The 19644-nt window shown below is 37.0% G+C and overlaps 1 protein-coding gene across 16 annotated transcripts in view; it reads right to left on the bottom strand.

Annotated features, from left to right (window-relative positions):
- LOC122632969 (protein turtle) overlaps positions 1 to 19644 on the bottom strand; it is a 188610-nt gene that overhangs the window by 29656 nt on the left and 139310 nt on the right. For 12 of the 16 annotated variants that reach the window (XM_043820317.1, XM_043820316.1, XM_043820319.1 and 9 more), the window contains 2 exons: positions 16865 to 16998; positions 304 to 535 (listed from right to left, as the gene is read on the bottom strand). In XM_043820317.1, coding sequence (XP_043676252.1) covers positions 304 to 535; positions 16865 to 16998 — 366 coding nt within the window. The remainder of the gene's footprint in view (positions 1 to 303; positions 536 to 16864; positions 16999 to 19644) is intronic. The other 4 variants (XM_043820318.1, XM_043820311.1, XM_043820313.1 and 1 more) reach the window with 3 other exon arrangements.

Here is a 19644-nt window from a genome sequence, read left to right on the forward strand (position 1 = left end):
ACGTAAGTCGGATAAAAGTTTCAAAAAAGTAACTACTATGCCAAGTAACTACTGTGGGTATGAAACTTTTTTAGTACCCACCAGCCGATCGGTATCCTTTATTTTTACATAGGACGAATATGACGAAGAAAGAAAAAACGAAGAGAGAATACCTGTTCGTCAACTTCATTTAACTTTGATTCCTTTTAGTCTTTTTTTAACGCGTGTATGTGCACTTTTCTTTTCAATTGAGTGTATAATGAAAATGTCCTGTAAGTAAAATCATTATGATAATAATAATTATTGTAAAAAATTGGCACGCACCGTGGACGTCGAGATGAAACCAGGTACCGTTCTTGTGACTGTTAGGCGACCTGTTGAGGAAGACGACCTTGCACTCGTACCAGCCTTGATCGCTCTCGCGGATGTTTGTAAGGTTTAGGCTGGCCACTCCATAATTCGAATTTGGGCTCACTCTCGAGACGCGACCTTCGTAACCTTCGCCACTGTGGGTCGGATACGACTCGTACCATATGTATATCGGTATCTCCTGCCCCTTGCACCAACACCAACACGCAACATAAACGAGGGATCGCAATGGACGCGAGCTTACCGATGCGAGTGTATTTATTTATTATATTTTCACCCGAAGGATTAACTCGTTCATCTTCGATTTTAAAGAATCCATTCTCAAATTACGTTTCAAATCGCTCGCATCGGTCGAGTAAATCATGAAACGATGACATATGACGAAACAAAGGTAATGCAGCGATAAAGACGAAGATAAAGCTTTTAAACGTTCTCCTTTTATTGGAGATCGGGCACGACGGATGAAAACAGGAAAAAATTTCATTTTCCTTCTTTTCGCTTCGATCGAAATTTTCTTTTTTATTATATATCAATATATCTTTTTCTTTTTTTTTTTTTCATTCGCGTTTTCAATTCCATCGTGCCGGTAATTGGTTAGCGATGAGATTACCGTCGTGCATGCAAGTTATGTATGAATTTTGAGTTCTTTCTCAAAAATAAAAAAAATAAAAAAAAGGAAGAATAGAAAAAGAAGGAAAGGAAACTTAAAAAAGAGAGAACAGACGATGAGAAAAGAAAAGGGCGATGAACGAACGTGGTTCGTTTACTTTATCAACGATAAAAGATACATGCAACTATAGTTGTATCGTGCTCGTGATGTTCACAGAAAAACGTTTTAGAAGGATCTTCCTTCGAAAATCCAAGCGCAGTTTCGGATTACCAGGGGATTCCGATGCCGTTCGTTTTTGTCTCAAGGATAGTAACATAGGAGATGGGTATAGAGGAGAGAGAAAGAGAGAAGGGAGGTCGTACGAATTGCAATCGAATCCGATCAGATCGTAGTATCCACTCCAATTTCCGAGCCCAATGATTCGGTCTATTGGAGCATCCGCATCGCATCAAATAGTTCGAAATCGAGTCATCTGCCTGATAACATTTAACTCTCAATCGAGAATCGTCCTGTTTCGTGGTGTCAAAGAAGAACGATTTAAATGGCCTCGTTCCTAGAGACAGTTCTTTCGTGTTTGCCTTTTCCAACGAACACTTCTAGCATGCAACGTTGTTCATTTTATTTTAAAACAGAAACTTACAGATTATCCAATATGATGAAATAATAGAATTAATAACAGGACAATACTAAAAGAGTTTCCTTGCTTGTCACATAGAAAGGAATGTCGTTGGGCATTAGCTGCCCCAGTTGTGACAGTTTCTATTTCAAGCTGGCCTAGTTGCATTGATAATAACGACGACCACGATGCTTACGATGACTACGATGCCGAAGAGGTTGGACTCGACTCGCGTGATTTCAATATCGTTTTCCCTTGAGCCACCGAGTTGGTTTCGGTATCGTCATTCCGTTGCGATGTACTGTGCGGCTAGCATGCCGTGTAAAATATAGACGTGTATATATGTGTATATATATATATATACATATATATATATGTATATACATATCCAAATATGTATATACGCATATACGTATGTATCCAGTCGCGGAATGCACTCGAGCGCAAAGTGCCAGAAAAAGGTCGTCCTCGGTTCCGCTTTCCTTCGGGAATGCTACACTTTCCTGTTCGTTTATTCAGTCCACCCCCTCCTATCACTTCTCCTACTAACCCCGTACTCTCTCACAGATCCCTTCCTCTCGACTTTGCCTCCACGATTACTATAAAGTATGTCCCTCGCAATGCTCGATTTTTCGAACGAAACGCGAAAACCATTTACCGCGCGGTTACCCTTTTAACCCTCCTTTTATCTTTTTCCTTTTACTTCGAAGTAACATTTCGCTCTTCCTTCCTAAAGAAAGAAAAGAAATCGTACTCGAACCGAATTGTGTGATCGATAATGACGTCTTTCTTTAATCTTCACGATTTTTCGTAATCCTTTGGAAGGATTAAAATTTGATCGCTGACCAGAGACAGTTAGAACTAAAATCCGTTAGCCATTTTCTCCGAAAGTATTTTATAACGTTCAATGGGGATTGGAGAAAAAAACTCTAGAATGAATTGGGAAAAAATACAGAGGAAAAGAGTACGGATTAAACTAGGAGATTTGAACGTAATGAAAGAAGAAAAACGATAAAGACGAGCGTGGAATAAATTATGAGGAAGTATTTTAGTTTCTAAAGTGGTCTTGAACCATAGGTCTTCTCTATTTCTTTTTGAAAATCATACGGACAAAAAGGAGTACGAAAGAGCATAAAAAAAGAAAAAGTAAGAGAAGTAAAAATGACGTAGTCGTTGAAAACCCCTTCAAGATGGCACGATATATGCAGAAAGGCATAACGTCATCGCTGGAGTATCGTGACCCTGAGTGAATAAGCGAGAATAACTCGCTCTCTTTCGTGCGAGCACCTAGGCGAGTAGGCGTTTTACACCTACGCCTACGACAAGACCGTCGACATATAGGTCGCTTGACTTTTCTCTCTCTTTTTCCTTCTTTTTCCTTTTGTTTGCTCTCGGCCCTATTTTCTCAGCAACGCTCTCAGTCACGTTATTGTTCGAAAAGCATACGATCATCTTCGCGAGCCCGCCTTTTCATAGGGAAAAGAAACGATGAATCTGAGATTGGATCGCTGAGTTTTAATTATCCTGCTGAATTCGGTGGAAAGTTTGACATAATGATCTTAAGAAAATTTACTTTAATTCAACGAAACAATTTGAAATGATCTTTCGGATAGGCGAAAGTGAAGGAAAATAACTGGGACATAGGAAGAAAGAAGGTCTGATTTTATGGATGCGTAAACTCGAGAGAAGAGAATCTTGATAATTCAGTCGTGGAGAGCGTAGAAGTGGGAATGGTAAAAAATAAAATGACAAGGGGTGGATGAACGAATGGAAGCTGGCTCGCCGAGCGAAGGGGATGAAAAAGGAGAATAGAAAGAGGTCGTTCTCATTCCCTATGCGTACCACGACCGTGCTACTTAGGTCACTCGAGAAAAGGGAGAGGAGCTCGCATGCGGTACGTGTTGCGGAAATTTTGATAATTCATCCAGCTAGCAACGCGATGAGGGGAAATGGACGTACGTTTCGTGATGGCCAATGCGACGAGACAGCTCGGAGGGAACCTGGATTCGTGCACTTTGATATTTAAGCCGAGCCACGTATCCTCCGGAGATATGACTTCAACTTGGAACAGCCTTGCTCGTGAAACGTTAATGAGCTCGGCACATCTCGAAAGTCCGATGTAGCGACACGAGCGAAATCCCCGTTATCTCTCCCGAAATCATGCAAAATTGTCTTCTCCGATTGAATTCATTTGAATTTTGGATCGATGCTCGAAGTGATCCAATCGATATCCTTTTCATTACGTTATGTTTCATCGAGTTTATTGTTTGAGCTATCTCACATCTAACTTTATTAAATCACAAATTCGTTATAATTTTACGCATAACGAAAAGGATAATTAATTACACCACAAGTATGGTGTGGCATTGTTTCGAAGAAAATTTACAACCGGCAATATTTCATTAATATCTCTCTCTCTCTCTCTCTCTCTCTCTCTCTCTCTCTCACTCCCCGTAGCCTGATAGTAGTAAAATTATTCGCGGCTTCCAAATGATAATTAACCAGATCCAAAAGGATACGAACGTACCCATATAAATCCAAATGGTTTAATTTTCATCCTTCGATCGGCTGTATGTAATTTGACTTCCAAAGCGAAGATTAATTACACGACCTAATAACTTTCTTATGCTTCGAGAAACGTACAATGACATGTTCCTTTGCAATAGGGAAATATTTCAACTTATTTCTACAAATTGATATTATTTTCGAGTCTCAGAATGCAAGGAAAAGATCTAAGAAAATCTACGACAACGTTAGTGGCATCAAGGGAAAGAAGTGGTAAAGAAGTAGTAGAAGATTGGTAAAGAAGCTTAATGGAGCATTGGCGCTCTACAGAAACTCGCTTCGTTTACACGACAAGTTTTCGAAAGTACTTTCTCAGAAAGTCATCGGAGCTGATATCACTTTTGGGAAAAGGCAATCGAGTCCATGGGCCAGACGAGAAGTAATTCTTGGATCCAGAATGATACCTAAGAAACTATTCGCAATATGAAAGCTTTAGCCGACGGTTTAACACGTGCACAAGAAGGAAAAAGAACATATTACGCTCGTGAGCTCTGTGAGAAAATGAGAATGCCGATCGTTACGATACGTGAAGTAATGACGCAATGAGCTCGATGGAACCAGCTGTTTCTTATGTGCGAATGCCGATTTTACTGAAAATTATTTTCGATAATATAGCAAATCACGGTTCGACGTCTAAAGGGAATCAATTTCCTAACCAGCTGCTACGATTACCTTCGTCTTACTTACAAAGCTGCATCGTGCATAGTATTTGAATCGAACGAGCATTAATTTTTTATCGGGAAATTACAGCACACTCGCGGCACATATGTCATCGGTGTCTCGTTCCTTAAATAAGTGTAATAATTTTTCTTGGTAGACACGATATCTATATCTCAAGGTTGTTATTCAAACGATTTCTTATTACCGTAAATGGTATTAAAATATCGCAATAAGTTTTTTTTTGTTTTTTTAACATAACAATGAAGTTTCCTTTAAAAAGAAAAAATTGTAAATATTTCGTTTCAAATAAATAGGAATATGTAAACTCTCTACACCACACAAATACCGAATATGTCGCGCGTAAAGTAAAGGGGAAAAGGAAGAAACGGAATGTTGAAATTCACGAAATTTGCGGCGGGAACGTTGAATATTCCGCGAAGAACGTAGATTCCACGATTTCCGTTTACAGTCAAGTCACGAAAGCGAGAAAATTGTCTTCGTTCAGGACAAACAGGTTTTTGGTGTTTACCTTCGCGCCCTGTGCTTTGGTATTCCTATTCCATCTGTGGAAACAATGCACGTCGTATGAAGAGAATAAGAAGAGAATAAGAAAAGAATTCGTTTTTTTTTTCTCTTTCGTGAAGTTGCATATGAAATTGCATTGGAGAATTCTGTCCTCCGCGATTCTCTCTCCGAAGATATTATCCTTGATCTTAGCTCAGACAAATCTCAATTAAACGTTCTACCAGAATCATCGCGTTGAAATACATACATACTAACGGTATCGATCTTTCCTCGAAAGATAGTCTCGAATAAAGGCTGGGTCACGACTTCCATTTAAAAAGTCCGAGGCTTGACGCATGATTCGCATTATCCAACGCGCGCTAATTATCTCGTTAGACGGGCGATTTGAAATCGGCCAAGCTGACGACAATGGCTCGCGGACGAAAGCGAGCTTACCAATTAGAAAAGATAACGAGCGATGAAAGGACGAATCTCTAGATCCTTCCTCGGCCTCTTCTCGTCTTCCTTGCTACGTCAGAATGAGAATGAGACGGTTACGAGGGAGTAAAGAAGAGCAGGGTTCGGGGTGAGGGATGTGAAACGGATGAGGGACAGGGTCGAGGGTTAAATCTACCACGCGGCACCGAGTAAAGGTGGGGTGGTAACCCTGACACAGTTGAATAGTTCTAGCCTCCGTGAGACTCTGCATTATGTATGTAGACCTCCTAACCCCCTACCGCGGTCTCGACTGCGTCAGCCAATGGCACCAACCTGCACCGTACTTTACGTACATATAAACCTCGCGTTACCTGCAAGTAACGACCGTGCATGTTCTCGAATCCTGTAGAGGCACGCGCGCGAGAACTCCAAGAGGAATCGTCTAGGCCAGGGCCACGAGCTTTCCCCGGTACGGTGCGATCGATATTACCAGTGCTAAGAATAATTACCTCATGGATTCGCGAACAAGAGAAAGAAAAAGATATACGAACCTTCGACTCGTTCAGATTATAGATTGCGAAAGCTTGTTACTTCAATTGAAACTTTTACGAGGTTGTTCGATATCTTTGTTAGATATCTTTATGAAAGGTTGGATAAATTTACGTCGAGAACGTTCACGAATTGATGTAACAAAAGGGAAAAAAGATACAAGTTTCAGGAAAAACTAAAACTATACGGTTAATCACCATTCTGCAGTAACGTATTCGATATAGTCGGACAGTGAAAACTTTTTTACAAACTATTGTAAATATTCTTTGAAATAGCGCAATTATTCTTCTTCTTATAAGTTATTGAAGTTTCTTTAAGTTATAAATAAGAAATTTAGATATTTATTAAGCAGTGGGAACTCGTAGAATACATTCCTTTCACGCGTAATTTAATAACTCTCTCTTTCATAGTCCGTTTTGTTCGTATTCTATTCCTCGTGAGATATAATTACCGTCCGAATAACAACCGAACATATCTTCAAACTTCTATCTGTGAAAGTTAACGTGCCACAGATATTTCAAGTATAATTACCCGAGAGTACCAATAATATGCTTCGTAAGTTCGTCCGTTTATAGCGGAATCACGTGCGCGGATATACATCGTTTCTCCTCCTTCAAACTTTTCGGAATTATTAGTTCTCTAGGAGGAGAAAGAGAAAGAGAAAGAGATAGAGAGAGAAAGAGAAAGAGAGTGAGTGAGAATACCTAGTTTCACGTAGTTTCTAATTTATAATTCGATCGAGAACGATGACTTCTACGCAAATATACGGGATTCTATACGCATGTACAACGAGAAAGCTTCAAAACGCTTCAAATATTTAACGAGTTCGTTGCAAGTTCATCCAACGACATTCATCTAACGGGAAGGGAAAATCATCGAATACAAACCTATGGAAAGAACATCGACAAGAAGAAGATAATAAATTAGTCACTCCTTATTTTAAATTCACGATACCGTAGAAGAATTTAAATTGCACGTTACGAAGGATATGCAAACAACCTCACTGAGTTTCTTTCTCATTTCGGAATAATTCTCTTTCCGAGATAACGTTTTATAGTAAAACTTCATAATATCGTCAGCTTCCACCCCTCATCCACCCGCGAATTCATTGCCCTTCGTGCAACTTAAATTAATTCCCTTTCCGTGGGCATCTCATAACGAGAATCGCTTTACGCGTTCGAGAGATTACGATTTCAAAAAAAGTTTCAATTTTATAATACGTTCTAAAATGGTCGCTAGTATTCCGTAATTAAAAGAAATAAATCAATTCCACGCTTGAGTTACTCGATATCGTTAGCGTTATTTTAATATTATATATTAATTTCTTACGGCAAAACAAAAATCTTTGATAATTTCTGTCTATAAAGAAGAATATCAGGCTAGCCACAACCACGAGAACAACGCTGAAGAAAACATTTAGTACGACCGCGAAAAGAGAGAATCTGCCGCTTTGCCGCGCGGTTAGAGTGGTTGAAAGCTTCGAGATGATTTCCAGAAAAGAAGTTATGAAGGAGAGAGAAAGAGAGAAGAACTGAGATTTTGCTCCCAGCGGTAGCGCGTATCTACGAGTAGTGAAACGCCAGTGAAATTGAATTGCAGGAAGGTACCTTTCTCTTCTTCATCCTACATTTTCTCTCTCCATCTTTTTTCTTTCTTTCTTTCACCCTTAGCTATCTTTTTCATTTGCTTTTTACTATCTCTCCCTCTGATTCTTTCCTCAACCAAAGCCGATCCTCCTTTGCCTCGAGTGTTTGTGCAGTTGACTCGTGTCCCCATTTGTTTCATTAAATTACACTACATCACCCACCCTCGTCTTTTAAACTCAGCCTACGTTTCCCTCTGGATTCTATCCAGTGATGGTCTTTCCTATCAACCTTATCTCCTTTCTTCCTGAAACGAGCCGAAAAAATATTTCCATTATGAATGCAAAATAATTCCTATTATCCTGTTCTACTCTTGAAAAATCGTTTTCTGTGAAAAACTCTACGAAAAATATATGATAAATAATCCCATAAAAAAATAATATAGAATTAGAATTTTGTTTTGTGTAACACAAAACTTGTTGGTAACGAATTGTAATTAAATGAACATAGATACAACTTGGATGGAACGCATTAAGAAAATTAAAAAGTCATCGTTTAAAATGATGAAGATTTTTCACACCCTTCCTACTCTTATCTTTTTATCTCTCTCTCTCTCTCTCTCTCTCTCTCTCTCTCTCTCTCTCTCTCTCTCTCTCTCTCCTCTGTCTCGGCTTAGCTAGTCACTGATGGATAAATGCAAATAGACGCGTATGCAAATTACGCGTGGTTAAATGCTCGCACGAGTGACATGAAGGGAGGGTATGTGTATATGTATATGGAAGCACGAGGAACCTCGGAACAGAACGGGCGACGCTGCCATTCGGATGTGGATCTGATCCCTAAAGGAATATTACGTGGAGCACATGACGACGTTATGAAGCTACCTCCCAATACAATGTACATGTATGTGTGCATGATTCTGTGTAGGTGCGTGCCATACATTCACGTAGTCGTCTCAAATAATATTACCTGTCAAACTCGACAGACACGGATACATGACGTGATACGAGATACGCTCGAACCTTTCTATTTCATATATATAATATATATATATATATATATATATATATATGAAAATATATATATATATTTATTTATATATATATATATAAATATGTATATATATTTCACTTAAACATACATTTATAGATTTAGCTTCCATTTAAATGGACAAACTTTACGAGAGAAGAAATTTCTATCCAAGATAAAACAATAAATATTCGAGGAAATTAATCGATTCATTTCCGAAACGGAATCATTATTTCACCTCTTTGTGCCATTTAATGATTTCTCAAATCGTCTGACAGAAACTTATATAAAAATTGTAATAAATCTATCTATCCTCGTGATTAATAATGTACGCCATTGAAAAGAATGAAATTTTTGAATTCACCGTCAAAAGTAGAAATGAAGGATGAAATAAAGGAAAGAAGAATATCACGTCTATGTAGGAACCTTTATACGATTTTCCGGCTTTTCATTTTTCTACGCATCCTGACGAAAACCACGAAGAGCCGAATAAAAACGTATTTTCCCTGTTTCGCTAGTCCTTTTCCAACCCTCACATACTATGTCCGTGCCGTGCGAGTACGGACATTTTGAACTATAAAAAAGAGGAAGGAAGAAAAAGGGAAGAAAAAAAATCGACGATGAATCCACGAGTTCGCCCATAAACGGAATGTCGCTCCGTTGTTTTCCGCGAAACGCGAAGTGGCACGTTGACGATAGCATAAATCAAGCTTTCGATGTTCGTAACCATTTTTCATGCTCCGCGATTCGGAAGACGTTTCTTTTTTGCGGCTTCGCTCATCGTCCTACGAGCTTCGATTATCATCACACTCTAGACCAAAACCGTGAAATATGTCTCGATGGACGAGGGCACGACGTTGAAACGCGAAATCTGATCCGACTTCACGTCGATTTTAATTAGAATATAGATGAGCGGTCATTTTTTTTTTCAATAGTGCATAGAAAGATCTTTCCACTAATTAGAGAAGATTCTCTTTTCATGTCTATTTTGTCCATATCATATGTCTTTCTATATTCGTTAAACATTTTTTAAAAGAATTGTTAATAACAAATAGTTTATAAAAAATTGTAAAATATATATATCTTTTTGCATGTGTTTATATAAATATATATATATATATTTTAATTGTCATTCGTTTAAAAGAAATTGTTTATAAAAATTGTTTATAACAAAAACATAATAAAAAATATGACAAGAAAATAAACAACAATATACCTTGTAAAATCGTCTTTGTTTCAAGTCTCTATGACTCTTAGTTTTAGAGATATTTACATGTAAGTAAACATAAATAGAAGTAATTGTTTATAAAAATTGTTTATAACAAATTGTTGAACATATATGTATTATACATATGTATCTATGATTATACACAGATTACTTGGTATTGATTCATAAAAAATTGTTAGTAAGAATTATTTATAACAAATTGTTTATAACAAATTGTTTATAAAAATTATTAATAACAATGCGACGAGAAGATCGATAAAAATGTACCCTTTAAAATGATCTTCGTTCCAAGTCTCTACGACTTTTAGTTCCGAAGATATTTACATGTAAGTAAATGTAAGTAAAAGTAATTGTTTATAAAAATTTTATAACAAATTGTTGAACATATACGTATTATACATATGTATCTATGATTATACACAGATTACTTGGTATTGATTCATAAAAAATTTTTAGTAAGAATTATTTATAACAAATTGTTTATAACAAATTGTTTATAAAAATTATTAATAACAATACGACGAGAAGATCGATAAAAATGTACCCTTTAAAATGATCTTCGTTCCAAGCTTCTACGACTTTTAGTTCCGAAGATATTCACATGTAAGTAAATGTAAGTAAAAGTAATTGTTTATAAAAATTTTATAACAAATTGTTGAATATACACGTATTACACCTATTATGTATCTATGTTTGTATAAATATACATGAATTACTTGGTATTAGTTTATAAAAAATTTGTAGTAAAAATTATTTATAACAAATTGTTTATAACTAATTGTTTACAACAAATGGTTAATAACAATATGGCGAGAGGATAAACAAAAATTTTCCCTGTAAAATAGTCTTTGTTTCAAGTTTCTATGATTATTAATTCCGAAGATATTAATATGTAAGTAAACGTAGGTAAAATCCATTGATAATATATATATATATATAATTTCATTAATAAATTATTGACACAGTGACCTACATAAATTCTTGGAATTTACGCACTACTAAATAGTTTTTTGTTTTACTACGATTCATTCACCATATTACTACTCCCGCCAGTTGCTTATTGAATTTATGAATCGCAAATTTCAAAGGGAAATATCTTCGCAACGGAAGGTCGTAGAAATATGAAACAAAGACCGTTTTAAAGGGAAAAATGCCCTCTTTTTGTCTATGTACTTTTCATCATCGTATAATATGAAATATGTATAATTCATATATGTATTCATAATGTATTTCTCAATATACAATCGTACTTTTTCGTACAAGACAAGCTAGTTGGAAAGAGAACCTTTTCATCTTAGAGGAGATACTCCCAGTTGCTATTAATGGCTACCCATACATATGTGTCCTTGATTTGAATGGAACATGTCAATGAAGGAAATATCGATTGTATCGGCTCAGCTTTTAACGTCGATAGCTTTAAATATCTTTGTTTCTTTTTTTCAAAAGACAAAAGTATCTAAAAACAGTATTACATGTAACAAAAAAGAAAATATAGAAAAGATTACTTTTAGCTATGCATCTTTAAAATGCATAGCTATATTCTTAAAAGGTTCCTATTATCTTTAAAAACAAAATGGATCTCGGTATTCCACGTGAAACAGGTCGAAAAGTGAGCTAAAATCTGGCCTTTCAAATATGTAGGTTACAAGTTTCATTAGCACCCTCGATATGCAGACCCGTGTTTCTGCCTGCGTACGACTAAAAGTGGTACAAGAGGGTAAGAAAGCACGAAGGGCGCGAAAAACGAGCTCGCGTGAAGACGAGCCTACAAGAACTAAAAAAAGTTGGACGAGAAGAGAAATTAGTTGTCAGACACAGGAGCACTGGATGGGTGTCGCGACTCGGCCCAGACTTCTCCAGTGATTTATGCGAGATTCCAGGGACGCTAGGTATAAAAAAGAAAACACAGAAAGTCCGCCCAGTGCTCCGCCACCTTCTCCTCGTTACTACGGTGATATAGAAATTGTCTAAGGATGAGAATGCTTGACATAAAAATCTTGTGCTTTACTATCTCTCTTCTTGGATGAAAATTTTTGCATAAAAGTAGACAGAAAAAAGAAGATAGAAGTAATTAGCTAAATGACAGCACGGGAACTAATATTAGAAGTCAGAAATCATTGGATAAGTTTCTAGAAAGGAACGTACACGAAACCGTAATTTCTAACAGAGATGAACTAGATGTAAAATTACTCTCGCCAAAAATTGAAAGATACATACAAATTATGATCTACTGATTCTGTAACAGCACGTTAATCGCTGATTTAACGTGCATTAAAGGGAACCAAAAAAGATTACTTCCGCCGCATTGCGGGCTTGGGATATTTATGAGATCATTGGGCTGGTGATCGGGTAGACTAATTGCCAGAACAATGGCGCAATTATACGTCGAATTAATTTATATCTCTGCCGAATCTGCGGCAGAAATTTGCGAACACATATCCGTCCATATATGCCTCTCTGTTTCTCCTTTTATAAAAGAGAAGGGAATAGGAGAAAGAGAGAAAGAGAGACAGAGAGAGAGGAGGAGATCCAGGCAGACACGATGATTGTCATTGCGGCAATCATAGTATTGTCCTGCGGGATCTATCGATCGATTAATTAATTACGGGAGAATGGATACGCAGGTTTGCGGAGTCAATATTGAATTCACGTTAATGCGTTTCGGGAAACCAATGCAGTCTCGCACGGTAATCGTCTCGGGATCCGCTCTCAAGCACGGATCGATCACATTTGACTCGAGACTTAATGATAAACGGTTTTCCTTAGATTAATCGTATTCATAATAGAATCAAATTCAACATTCTGCCTTCAGCGTATTTTCTTAAAGAAAAATCCTCAAATATTCGACTACTATATTCCTGACACTTCGAAACGCATTCTCCGATGATATCGTGCTTTTAAGACTATGGGGATGTTAATAATAGCCGTTCAGTAGGCGTGCTTAAATTTGGAATGTCATGATAATTATGATTTACGTGACTCAATTACACGAGCACGCGCTTACAATACAAATGGATTACTTTCTAACATGCAACAGTACAGCCATCTACGATAATAATAATAATAATAATAGTAATAATAATAACAATAATAATAATAATGATAATAATAAAAATAATAATAATAGTAATAATAATAATGAACTTAAAGAAGAAAGAAAACGAAAGGTACGATTTAGTTTGTCTAAAAAGAAAAGAGGAAATAAAGAAAAACTTGTACGTTCTTGGAGTTAAAATAAAAATGAGAAAGAAAGAGCACAGTAATCTTAAACGCACGTGACACAACGGCACGGAGTATCTTTCTTTTCCTCGTTGAATTACAACAGTGATATCTTTGATTGATCCGTCGCGTCGCTGGCACGTGCGTTAGCAAATCATGCAAAGCACCAGAGGTGGTTAGAGAGACAGAGACATGATTTTTCGATTATCCGCCTTCGACGAGAGAAGGAAGAAAAAAAAACACAACAGCTGGGGAAAGAGGATAGGAAGCAAGAGGGGGAGGAGAAGGGAATGGGTTGGGAAAAAAGGTAGAACGGGAAAGTGCACTAGCCCGCATTATTTCGTGATGGACGAGCTCGCCGTTCAAAGGGAATGTGATGAATTGAAAAACTGTCATAGGTCTTTCGCGGCAAAATGATGAAAGCTTCCTTCGTGTACGACAATGATGAAACATTTAAAAAATTTTACGCTTCTCTCTTAATGGACACTAAAGTGAACAGTTCGAACAAACGATTCTTTCTTATAAATAAATGATTAGCTATTTAACAATTTGTATTATAATTTATTGTAAAACGAGCTCGTCGGTCGAATGAATCATGTCTGGGGCCATTGTCAAAAGCGGAAAAACGAACGCATCAATTCAAGTCTAAGCGATTAAGCGATCGTTTTTCCGAATTATCCTTTGACAAATGAAGTCCAGTCGACGGTGATAGCCAACGTGTTTCTTTCCTTCTTTCTCTCTTTCTCTGTCTCTTTCGACTTCCTATTCGAGGTGCTACGAATTCTCTCCCCTTCCACAGGAAAAAGAAAAAGATTGATACGTACGTTTCGTTCGTTCATGGATCGTCCCGGAAATAGGCTTGACACGAATAAAAAGGCATAGAGGAAGGGGGAAAAGAGAGAAGAAAAAAGTTTTTCGAGCTGAATACTATTGATCAGCGTTCGAAAAACCATCAGAACTCTATATACGTGTATCCGATATCAAATCTGTTTTATCCCCACTTCACCTCTTTTATCTTTCCCTTTTTCCAAGCTCTGCATACGACGATCGATCGGATAAATCGGGCTTTTTAAAGCTAGTAACACTGATTAAAAGGTTTCGAGGTACGCGCGTATGGCTGATTAAAAGGGGCGATTATTTTATCCGTAAAGAGAGAGATATAGAGAAAGGGAGAAGAGAACAAACGCGCGTAAGCGACTTTTTACATTTGAAATCAATTTGCCACGATTTAGACCCAATCAGCGTGTCTCCATTTCCCTTCTCTCTCTCTCTTTCTCTCTCTCCCTCTCTCTGTTTCTCTCTTTCTCTTTTCCCTCTCTTTTTATACCTTTATACGTAATTCTGGGTCCACGAACGAACTCGAACGTACTAAATATATACGTGTATGGTCCACACCGTTGATCGACGCGTGACATTTATAAATATACATGTATTAGAGATATTCAAGAGTGAAAATGAATGGAGTTAATAGTATCGATTTTTTGGGGTTAGTAGATACAAAGATTGAGATATGATTATCGTGTGTATGTAACGTCGTTCGTTCGAATGAAAAAAGTATGCTCTGCCCTCTCCAGTCCGGATTGTTTAACGAAAATTCATTAAAAATATTATACATTTATCTAAAACGAAATTTAAATCTTTACGCGTGACTCTTATTTTCAGGCAATAATAAAAAAAAAGTCGAAATAAATCAATCGACTTTTGATAAATATGTAAAGTCGCACGAAGTTTCGTGGACACGGCGCGTCCAGTTCGCCGTTTGCTCTTTTCATTTTCCAACGAAAAGGAAGGAATAAACAATTAAGCGCGTAAGCTCAACGAAATGACATATCGCGTCAAAGCAAATTCAATATACAATAATATAGATATACGAATCTTGACAATAATTCTTGCAACTTTGAAATACGTATCAAATAATAACGGGGCCCTGCTCAAGAGCGTTCTTCTTGCTGCCAGCTGATCATTTTATGAAATATGATGAAAATATATTGCGACGATAAAGGATCTTCATCTAATAAAGAAGAACAGAAGAAGAAAAAGAAAAAATATATATATATATACATATATATATATATACGGACAGATTAAATTATTTTTTAAAAATGCTTGTTCTTAAGTAAAAAGAAGAATAAAATACAAATTTCAAAAGAAATAGGCAAAAATGCATTTCTACGGTTCGAACTAATTAGCAAAGTAATTCCAAAGCTTTTACCGAATGGTAGAATTCGCGTGGTCTTGTTAAAACGCTGTTCATTGCTCGTCTGTTAAAAAAAGTCCCCATGGGTGGACGATCAACCCCCGTATTCAACCTCTACCCGTATCGCGAACCATGTACTCGTATAAATAGACACGTCATTGCATATATATACTTCCACGAGTATAGTGTGTATATATATATATATATATATATATATATATATATATATGTAGACTTTGGAAAAGAGAGGAAGATTCGATCGCAAAGCTCATAGGAATACTATTTACTCAGGCAGAATGCGCTTGCTTTCTGTCTCTCTTTCTCTCTCTTCATCTTCCTTTTCTATTTTCAGTTCACGCTCCACTTGACGATTACGCAACGTTAAATCGAGAAATTAAAGAAGAGCAGTGAAATTGCGAGCTACGATATTTTCCGGGCAAAGAGCTCATGGTAAATTTTACGTAAATGAAGCTTATGTGTGTTTGAGTTTGAGAAACGACGAAAGAAAAAATAAAAAGATATTTCAATATTCCGAATGCTCGATGATCATGCAATTCGAAAATAATTTTTCGAGTACGATGAACACAGAAAGAATATTTCCGATGAAAATATTGACTTATTCCCGAAAGCACGGAACATCATTTTTCTCGTGCTTTTTAAATATCCAAATGACAAGCACTTTATAGATCGATCGCATGTAGTTCACTTCGTTATATCCTTTTCGATCGAAAGCAATATATGAAAATAGAACTTGCCTCGAAAAAGAATACGGAAAAAAAATGGTCGAGAAGATGCATGGGAATGAAAAAATAATTGACGACAATGTTGTTCGTCGTTTTCCTACGAGTATTTATAAAATCGAAACTGCTCAATATTATGATGAAATAAGAAGACATTCTTTTCTTTTCTTTTATTAAAAACGAACATTCAATGTCAAGAGAAGTAAAAATACGTATTAGTAACTTCATATAAGCCTCGAGTAAATATTAAGGAAAGTAATCCCCTAAATTGTTCAATGGATTTCACTCATGAGAATTCCATGTTTGTTTGAACGGGGATTCGATGTGAATAATGAATTAAAATGAAATTATACAATTATAACGATAGAAAGGATTGAATGAAATCGATAATCACGAGAGATCGCTAGATTACGAGAGATGCTGAAACAATGAATCTGTGAAATTTGGAAAAGTAATTTTATTAATGAGAGTTTGTGAGATAATCATTCTGGCAGCAGGAATACGCTCGTTTAATCGAGCAGGGCCCACGTATTTAACTCACGGATATTAGAGAGCAGAGGGTGTCGACGTTATCGTACCTTGTCGCCTACCTTCTTCTCCCATTGGAGAACGTAGGGCACTGGGTGCTCACCAGGGAACTCTACATGACAGTTGAAGACAACGCTCTCTCCCAATATAGCCGTTATGTGCACCGCGTCCTGATGACAAAGTCCTGAAAAAAAAAAAAATATCTACATTACTATCCGCTCCCATATGAACCTTCAATATTTTCCTCTCTTAAAAAAATAAAATGTTTGAAATCCATTATTTATATGCTATCGGAAAAATTTTATCGACGTAATCCAATATTATTTTTACAGTAAAAGAGTAAACATTTATTTTTACAATAAAAACTTCTATTTAAATTTCTTTTTTTTTTACATATATTTAAAGAACGTTTAAATATTTGATAGATTTTCTTTTTCTCTTTTTAGCGGTCGTATATATTCCATAAAATACTATAATTTTTCTAAAGATCTTCTGTACATCCTTAAGTAAAAAACATATGCATTATTTTCTTACATGAATGCATCTTATGTTACTGTAGACAGATGTGTCAAGTTTACGATAATGTATACCATTCTTTGTTATTTTATGCTTTGAAACTTTTTCTTTCTCTTTTCTTATCCTAAGTATAATATCTCGAACGTTCTTCCGACGATGGTAGAGCTAGTCGGAGGAATAAATTGAATCCCGTACTCGGTCGGCGCACTTAATGCAATTTGAATGTTCCAAGTTAGAACGTCCAGGTAGAAATACATTCTTCGAAGTTTCCTCGCGTGAAGTTTTGCACCGTTGACTATTGCCAAGAGAAACGCGAGAATCCATGGTTTCTGTCTGTTGTACGAAACGTAAAAGTTACTGTTGTTCCATATTGAGAAAGAAAAAGAAAGAGAGAGAAATGAATTCGATAAAATTCTTTCGGAAATACAATATGTCGGTACGAGGAACGAGTGGAATCTTCCCTAATGATAATAAGTAACAAATGCAGAGTATTTTAATTACTTTGGCTCATTTTGTATGAAAAAACTAACTTCGTTGAATTTACGACAGTTAGCAACAGTCGTATTTTAACTATTCTTTGTGCTAACGTTTTTCTTTTTTGATTTCATTCAATTTAGGAGACTTCTCGAACAGCATTGAGAGATAACTCAGTGAAATTGCGACACCATATGTTCCGCAACTAGCTTTTCCTTCGTAAAGTTATTACCCGGAATTCCATAAAGGGATATAGTCTCCGGAAATGTAGCGTCCACCCTTTGTCCGGGAACGAACGTACCTTACAATGTTAGCCTTATGACGTAGCTTAATGCTCGGGCTAACTTTCGAAACAAACATGTCTCACGTCGAAAGTTCGGATCAAAGGATTCGCTCCGAACTGCACGTGTACCAAAGCGTATATACTCTTCCATTGCCGCCACCTTCGATAAGCTGTTACACGAAACCCTTTAAAATCTGTAGGACGGGAAAAAAAGAGAGAATCATGATATATTTCAGGTACGAGGAGTCGTGCCTTCGTGAGACACGACGTAGGTTTCGGTTAGTCGAATAATGGAGCCCCAGACGTTTCGATGTCATTTCCTTTGACGTTGATACGGGGATGGGGAGGGTGGAGATGCATTTTGCATGCGATTATTTCCAACGAAGTAAGCTCGTCCGATCGATCTTCTCCAAAGCTTCCGCGATGCTTATATAAAATGGTAGCCGTTTCGCGTTTCGTTGAATATACACGGCGATGTCTCGATTTTTCCACGTGTTTCATAGTAAGACATCGCGATACGATTTTATAATAATAATAATAGAACTTTCTAATCGAGTGATCGAAAAATATCACGCTCGAATACGCTGAAGAACTTTCTTACATGCACCCACTTGATATTTTCCCACGGAAATGAGATGAAATAATCGTCACTTACAATATTCATAGGAGAGAAAAGAATGAAAAGAAAAATAGAAGATAGGACGAAACTGTCGTTTCTCTATCACACGCTCTAAGAAAAGAGAATGAGTATTTTTAAAAAACACCTAGGAGGCATCAAAACACCGACCTCTTTCTTCTATTCATATTTTTCATTACCTATCGAATACAAAGTGTTTCAAATGCGGATTTTTTCCAAATTGATCCAGTCCTTCGCAGAATCCTATCGCAGAATCAAACAGTATTAATCAAAATCTCAGGCCTGATCGCAAAACTTTTAAAATGACAATTCGACAAATTACTTGGTAGAAGATTAACGGTGATTCGGTTCATAGCACTGGTATTATAGAGAGAATACATTTGATCGGTGCGTTAGTTTCAATCGTAAGGAGGTAAAGCTCGTCTCGACATAGTCGATCTCGTTTGCTTCTCGCGCCTTTGAACGGCGATCTATCGGATAACTCTGCGGCGAGAGCAAGCTCGTGGAAAGCCAACTGGAAATACCTTTCATCCGAAGCTGCTTGAGCGTCCAAGAAGTCTTCTCTCCTTCTCCCTCTCCTCTCTCAGATTCCACGCTTCTCTACATCCTAAGGTAGGTACATACATAACGTCAATGGTAGTACGTCCTTTAAATCGCTTTCGCGTTTACCCCCTCGCCCACTTCCTCGAAATAGTTTTGCTTTCCCCTTTTAGATACGAAAACCGATGTCCGCTTGCTTCAAAGCCACTATCTCTAGAAGCTAGTTTGCCCTCCCTGTTTGTTTTACCATTGGCGATACTTCAAAGTCGTACGCCTCCTATCGTTCATCTCGTTCGTCGAATCGAGAAACGAACGCAATGTGTACCTTGCTTAACGCTCGGTATTAATTCTTTGATGGAAACGACGAACACGTGTTCTGA

The sequence above is a fragment of the Vespula pensylvanica genome, chromosome 11 (genome assembly GCF_014466175.1).
Source record: "Vespula pensylvanica isolate Volc-1 chromosome 11, ASM1446617v1, whole genome shotgun sequence".
In the NCBI taxonomy this organism is placed as follows: domain Eukaryota; kingdom Metazoa; phylum Arthropoda; class Insecta; order Hymenoptera; family Vespidae; genus Vespula; species Vespula pensylvanica.